The 7,640-nt window shown below is 34.9% G+C and overlaps 1 protein-coding gene across 2 annotated transcripts in view; it reads right to left on the bottom strand.

Annotated features, from left to right (window-relative positions):
• Window positions 1–250: 250 nt before the first annotated feature.
• BMPR1A (bone morphogenetic protein receptor type 1A) overlaps window positions 251–7,640 on the bottom strand; it is a 73,202-nt gene continuing 65,812 nt past the window's right edge. For both annotated transcript variants that reach the window (XM_030276730.4, XM_030276729.4), the window contains 4 exons: window positions 7,086–7,383; window positions 6,536–6,711; window positions 5,881–6,011; window positions 251–4,807 (listed from right to left, as the gene is read on the bottom strand). In XM_030276730.4, the coding sequence (XP_030132590.1) occupies window positions 4,682–4,807; window positions 5,881–6,011; window positions 6,536–6,711; window positions 7,086–7,383 (731 nt within the window). In that variant the 3' untranslated portion in view covers window positions 251–4,681. The remainder of the gene's footprint in view (window positions 4,808–5,880; window positions 6,012–6,535; window positions 6,712–7,085; window positions 7,384–7,640) is intronic.

Here is a 7,640-nt window from a genome sequence, read left to right as displayed (position 1 = left end):
TTTTACTGTTGCACCCAAATTTAAATTTCGTGCAAATAATAAAGAGCTTAAACTTAGAGAGCACCAAATAATTTTCAATATCATTGAACAATAAAAGCAGTAATTAACAACTTATTCAGAGACTGTGGGGGGAAAAAAACCATAAACAAGGTATGAAAAAGTAGGGAGTTATTTAGTTACAGTATTAGGATTTCCAAGTCATTACTTTTTAAGGCAAAATCTTATAGTAACAAAACACATCACTAATGTGTACTAAAATAAGGTTATTTACTTAAAAATGATACATTGGACATAATCTGTGTACAGAACAAGCAATTCATGGTAAACTCAATAAGGCACCTTCTAAAGCAGATGCTGTACAAAATACATTGGTGTGTTACATTTTTAAAGTAGTATTCTACACTTCTGGCATATAACACACACAAGAGTGTGACCATTTCTCTTGTTCCACTCTTCTTTCATATTTTATTTACATCTTCTCTAGGTTAACTACAATGTTATTTATTCTTCTTGTATACAATATAGTACATTTCATTTTGGGCATGTCATGTCAGAGCACAAATGTCACTACATGATGTGGGCTTCTATAATTGCATTAAACAGTAAAATATCACAAAGCAACAATTACATTAGATTTGTTGAAAACCCAGAAGTAATGTGCCCTCTACTTCTGCTGTACAACCAGGGCTGAGCACCATGGTTCCATAAGGACTATACTGTGCAACACTGCCAGCTGCTTTTAGATATCACCCCTGCTTGGAATAAAGACTGTGGGCACAGGATAAAGACTTAACTCAGAGGCACTCTCTGGAGAGGGAGCAAAGGCTAAATAATTCTAATATTTCACAGAAGATTAGCATGTAACTTCCCTTTAAAAATATCTGCAATAGCAAGAGAATGTTTATTAACTTTAAATCTCTGCTCTTCAAACACTTTAAAACCATTAAAATACAGTCTGTTAAGAGAAGATGAAATGTATCCAAATGATTTGTTTTATAAACACATTCAAATGGTCATTTAGATCAAGATCTAAAATTTGATTCTAGACTACTTGAAGGTAACTTAAAATATTAGACCTCTAAAAAGGCTGATTAAGAAAATAATTCAGAAGTGATGGGTATTGGGAAAACCGCTTCTTGAGGAAAAATTACATTAAGTAAAATTCAGAATAAACTCCAAATGTAAGCCTAATTTTCTCTGCAGGAATACCACATTTCTGGCGGAATTTACAAGTCAACCAGGAACACAAAAATTTTCCTTTTAGTTGCTGTAACAATAAGAATGAAGTGACTTCAATTATTTCCATCTAATATCACATGGAACAGGTTCAATAAACACAAGAATCCCTCCATATGAGTGTTTAAGACCTTCAAAGGCACAGTCTTGATACTCCCAAAGGTATTTTTCACACAGCTGATTTTTGTATTAAAAAAGAAAAATCAGATTTGTCAGTTTTGGAATATATCTTTTTGAATGACAAATGCTTAAAATTTTGACTACCAAAAAAGAGATTAATCATAGTCCAATAGAACAATCTTGTTACTCTCTCTGACCTTAAAGGCTTCTGAACTGTACAGGACTGCATGAAGCAACAACTTACCTTTGGAGTATGCTTAGTTAAGTAAAAATTAATGGGCTGGCTTAAGAGCATTTTTCTTCCCCCAAATGATTAAGTATCAGTATAGATATCCTTTAGCATTAATGTTTTGTTGAATATCCGAATCAAGGAAGCTGCTGTTCAGCAAGAACTACACATGCACGATACATCCGAGTATGAACAGAGTAAGTGAAGTGCTGACAAATTAGGTTTAAGGCAAAAAAGATTTTTTCCCCTCTCAAAAAATCATCTTTGTAGCAGTTTGCTCCCTCCATGTTAAAATAAACTTGTAAATCAATTTAGGTCCTAAGGCGTCTAACCATCCTATTGCTGCCTTGCAAACACCGAAACACTGGAAAAGAAAATAAGTGAAAATTTACAAATTATTGAAATTTATACTTCCAGAAGGGGCTTCCCAAAGAGCTGGGAAAAATAAACTAAAAAAAAAAAAAAAATTCACAAAACACGTTTAAAGCAAATGATGATGTGGCAAACTCTAAAAGAAATGACACAATATTCTACATAGGACGGGGTTCATTTAGACAGATCTCCATGCTCTGAAAGTTTAAGCTAGCAGGGTACCTACATAAACATTTTTTCCTTCTTATTGATAAAAATTCTAGAGAAGGAAAAAAAAAGCTTATCCCTTACATTTTTTGGCTTATACCAAAAATTTTCCAACTACCTGTGCAAAAATTATGTGCGAAGACATGATTAACAATTTCAAAATCATCTTATATTTCTTGGCAATGGACGGAGAAACTTTTTTTTTTAAAGCCCTTTATCATGAGGATTGTGGCACAATGTCATAAATCTCTTGCTGTTTTCAAATAAGTTAAAGTTGACATACCTATGAACTTCTCAGCCAGAATACATATTAATACTTAAAGGCATTACTAAACAAAAGTAATGACTTTATTTAAAAAAAAAAGTCCCTTGAAATAGCTAGTTTTCTATAAAATATGTAGAACTGTTAAATAAAGTCTGTACATCACAATAGAAAATAAAAATACTGCAATCTTTTGCCTGACCATTTACATTATGCGAACTACAGGATTAAAACAAAAAGGTAACATGCTAAAAGGCTGTAATTGTTCACAAATCACATTACTTCTGTGTTACATTGCTTTGCATCAGTTGTATTTTCAAGGGAAATTTAAACATATCAAAACAATTTCTATGTAAATATTTTAAGACAACAAATAATCCAGCATAAATCAATCTGAAGTTTTAACAATTTCATCAGTTCTGGTATTATTCTTAACTTTTTTCTTCAACTCTCAACTATGGTGCATGTGTGTGCATATATCTAATTGTACAGATGTACCTAGGACTAGGTATTTATTGTTTGGGTTTTTTTTAACTAAAGCACTGTCATGGTTTGACAAGCACACTGTATAAATAACTTCCCTTTTTAAAGTTATCTAGAACAAGATTTACAGTACAAAATTATAGGCACTTAAATTATCAAATAGATTCAATGGTTCCAATACTGCGTGTTCAATCTTCAGACAATTCATGCTTTGAAGCTTCAACTTGAGTAATGGTACTATTTTCTAACTTGCAAGTAGAAGTGGCAAAGGAGTTATAAATCCGGGTTCTGGCTTCTACACACCTTGTGCAGGTCAGTGGTGAAAATGGGGGAACTTCAGTTTCTTGTGCAGGTCGAACAGTTGGCACAATAAAACCAAGTTTTACAATTGTGCTAACTCACTGTATCTTCATGATTTAATTTCAGTGTCATTCCTCCCAAACTTAACTAGAACTTACAATACCCACTGATGTAACTTGTCTCAAATCTTCACTTCCATTAAGTTACCCACAGATGTGGCCTCCTGCGTCTACATCAGAGCAACCCAGCTCCAAATCTTCTGCACACTGTGGATCTGATCTTCAACAGTTCATGTACTCACTTCTCCTGGTCTTGACCCTTTACTGCATTCTCTGATCTTCAAAGCTTCCTGCCTTTTTTGTGTCTGTAAACCAGACTTGTTCTCAAGCCTTTTGAAATGGATCTTCTGCCTAGTTTTGTCAAATGATGAAAGAGTACATGCCTACACCTGACAAATTCCTTCCTTTGTGGGAAGAAATTCATAGCCTGACAGACACCTATCAGAGAGTCCCAATACAGCAGGAAGGCAAAACACATCACCATCAGTCTTTTCTGCTAAGATGTAAAGAAAGTATTCTATGGCAAAAATGCTGGTTGCATGTGGCACTGTGAAAAAATATGACAAATATCAGGGATCCAATTATGAAGCTCTCTCTAGACTGCAAGTGAGATGACCAAAGCAGCCTACATCTCTAGAAAAGATTGTTTCAAGCTCCTTACAGATTTAGGTAGGCATTTCTTAATTAATTAATGGTTCACATTTTTACAGTTCTCCTTGTGACCAAATAAAAAACAGAAAAAAATTAAAACTGAGATTTCTGAAGATAACTTAATGGCAAAAGATTCAGTAGCAAATCTCTGATTGTGGAGCCATAAAATGCATGGAGCCCTGACCATAAAACTTTGTTCATTTAAATGGTTTCTTATATATTCCAAATGACAGCAAAATAATCCTGGCACACACATAAAGGCATAAAGAACTGTTAAACTGAGTAGTATCACAAACAGATTAATAACCTACAGGCTGTTTCACCAAAACTTGGTATGGATTGACTAGGTTTTATCAGGTAGAAGGCAAAAAAAAAAAAAAAAAAAAGCTTATATTCTCCATCTCTGTTGAATCCATATAGCTTGTTAGGCTTTCACAGAAAGCACTGTAATCTGAACATTCAATTCAGTACCCAGAGTTTTACAGGAGACTCACTAAGTATGATTGAAGTCTCAATGCAGCTCAAACCAAAACAAAACGTGTATTTTCTCAAGGCTGTCCATATGTGTAGCACGTAGTGTATAGAGGCTCTCAGTATCATGGTCTATGAAGTACTGAAAGATTTCATTAGCAGCCTGTAGAAGTGTGCTGAGAAAATATACTGAATCTCAGTTATTTCCTCTTTATTTTTATCTTCCTCACTCATGTTTGAGTGAAAAGATCTAGGGAGTCCAGCTTTGCTCTCCAAAGTCAATTTCCTATGTCAAATCTTTACATCTTGTGATTCCACCATCTTGGCAAGTGTCTTCTTGATCCTCAAGGCAGTGAGCCTCGAGGCAGGATTATGAGCCCAGCACTCAGACATCAACTTCAATATTGCTCTTAAACACTGCAGAAGGAAAAACAAATGTGTGCTTGAAACAATCTTTCAACAATCACTACACCCACAGTTATAATTCTGGTTCACTGTCAAGCTCAAATTATAGAACTTTCAAGTTCAAAACTGTGCAACTTCCAATTTTTCTGCAAAATTGTTAGTAGAAAACTATAATAAAGAGATCTGCTGAAGGAAAAAAACCCAAAACATCCCAAACCTGACATCCACGTGCTAATCCTTCTTATCCCACCCCATCACTGCCTAGTATTACAGTAGCTGGAACTAATGGAAGTGTTGATTTAGTCTCTCAATAATACATTACCAGAACTTCTCTGTACAACTCAAGAACAGTTGTACAAATATGGCAGCAATAAACAGAAATATCTCCACATATATGGCTGCAAAACCATAGAGAATTCTTTCAAGGAAAATGAACATGTGACAACATTTCTTTCAGCAGTCAAAAAAAAAATTAGAGAAGACTGGTAACTCATAGAAGGCAAGGACTTGGGGAAGAATGGATATAGCATATTTAATTTGCTATGTGAAATAGTTATGTCTTATGTACTGTGTTCAAGCTGTGGCCCTTTAGAAACACATATAAGTGAGAGTATTTTAGTTATATCACAGATTGTCCTGTGATGTAACAGTAAAAGAGGAAAAAAATGGAGGAAATCCACAAAGGAACTGCTTTATCTTTCATGAAATATCTTATGCCACAAACCAATATCTATTAAGACTAATAAAATTAATTTAAAAATTATTTCAGTTTTAGCTCCAATTAAACTCTGAATATATTCCACTATCTAAAATACACAAATACACAATCTCAAGTAGAGCAGTATTCATATACTTGCATGCTGCTTAAGGGTATCTTCTCAGATCACTGAAAAGATACATTAAAAAAATACAGTATTTTGAATTTATCTCAAGCATGTCTTTCTCCTATTATTGCTATGAGGTTTTCAAAGTATCAGAATGTGTGAATGCAGTCCTACTTTACAACATTTTAGTATTTATTGAACTAAAATACCACCCCATATTAATGAACAATCTGAAGCAGATTTGCCTCTGAGCACACTCACTTCATCGCTGTTCCATCTGTTCGACACCACGGGGCGCAGGCGTTTGACACACACCACTTCTCTCATGTCCTCATAGGATGGATCATTTGGCACCATGTCATAATATGGCAACTGGTACTCTTCAACAATACCTGGAGATAATTAGGAAAGTTTAGGAACAATTAAAATAATTAAATCTACATATCTACTCTTGGATTTCCATAGCCAGGAACAAAAATTAACTTTCTGACAAGTTAAACTCACCACACTGTGAGTTTTACTGCGGTAAAAATCTGCAAATTTCACTACAACAATAATTTACCATAAAAGCTCCAATATTATGATTATTAACTTTAGTAGCTACTATTTCCTTGTAGTGCCTTTGATTTTGATACCAAATGCTAGCTTTGGCTTTTTCTAATCTACTACATGCTACAAGGAAGCACAGAGAAATATAAGATGGAAGAAGAATACGGGTGAAGATGCATAAGGATACAAAAGAAGAGTAAAAGAAAAGCTAGGATGAGTCATAAAACTATTTGTCAGACTATTACTACAGCTTTTAAAGAATACAAGCCTAATGACACAGCAAGCTAATTATATTATTTCCTGGTGAAGCATTGCTAGAGTGAGGGAAGGGCCTGCTAGATTTTATACAGAATATTTGAAAGTTTACCTCCTGTGACACAGCGCCGAGCCATTTCCCAGATGATCAGCCCAAAACTGTAGATGTCAGCCATGATGTATGGCTGGAAATGGTTTTTATTCAGGCTTTCATCCAGGACTTCTGGAGCCATGTAACGTTTCGTTCCCACTCTGGTGTTCAAGGGAACGTCAACTTCGTTTGTGTCACTATATGAAAACATTAGCAAGTTACTGAATTGTGGACTGTTACAAGGTATGAAATCCTGTATGGCACAACCACTAAAAACACAAGTCTCTCTCTCCATAAAACTTAAATTAATAAAAGTATTTAATAATACAATTAAAATATCACATCTTCAATTACGATTCAACTGCTGATATGCTGTTTAAATTTTCTATGAAAGGCTAGTTTTAAATTAAAAGAAAAACCCAGTGTCCATTTCCTCTGAAATGATCATCATCATGATATCTGCCAGCATTCAAGAACTACATTTTACTACATCTGCCATTTTAAACTGAGTATCTGGTGCATTAAATAAAAAAATGACATGAAAGTTTTCCAAAGACAGAGGATTTGTTACCTGTTGAACTTGACTGCAAGACCCAAGTCCGCAATGCAGCAGGTTCCGTTTTTCTTTATCAAGATGTTTTTACTCTTCAGGTCCCTGTGTGCAATTGCAGGCTTGCCTTGTGTCCCATAGATTTCTGTGTGCAGGTGGCACAGGCCACATGCAGCAGAATAGGCCAGTTTGAGCAGAGCCCTGTTGTCCAGAGTAGTGCACTTCAGAAAATCATACAATGATCCGTTTTCATGGTAATCCGTAATCAAGTAAAGCTGTGTCCAGGAGCCAGTGCCTTTAATATCTGCTGCTATGAAACCTATGAAATGTATAAACCAAGTTACTATTTATTTGTACATAAAATTTTTGTGTAGTAGATTTAGTGATAATTCCTAAAGCTCTATTTTCTTGCACTGTAGCAGAAAATACATGCTGCCCTCATGAAGACTAACCATGTAGAACCTCTGACTCTGTGAGGTTACCAGTCCAGCTTTCCAGCAAAGAGACTGCAGACATGCTTCTAACCAAAAGCAACACAACCCTTTCAGTAACATTTAATTAGTGCACATTAAGCAA

Source organism: Taeniopygia guttata, chromosome 6, assembly GCF_048771995.1.
Source record: "Taeniopygia guttata chromosome 6, bTaeGut7.mat, whole genome shotgun sequence".
Taxonomy (NCBI): domain Eukaryota; kingdom Metazoa; phylum Chordata; class Aves; order Passeriformes; family Estrildidae; genus Taeniopygia; species Taeniopygia guttata.
The sequence above is the reverse complement of the archived record's forward strand: the minus strand, read 5'-3'. Positions and strand labels throughout refer to the sequence as shown.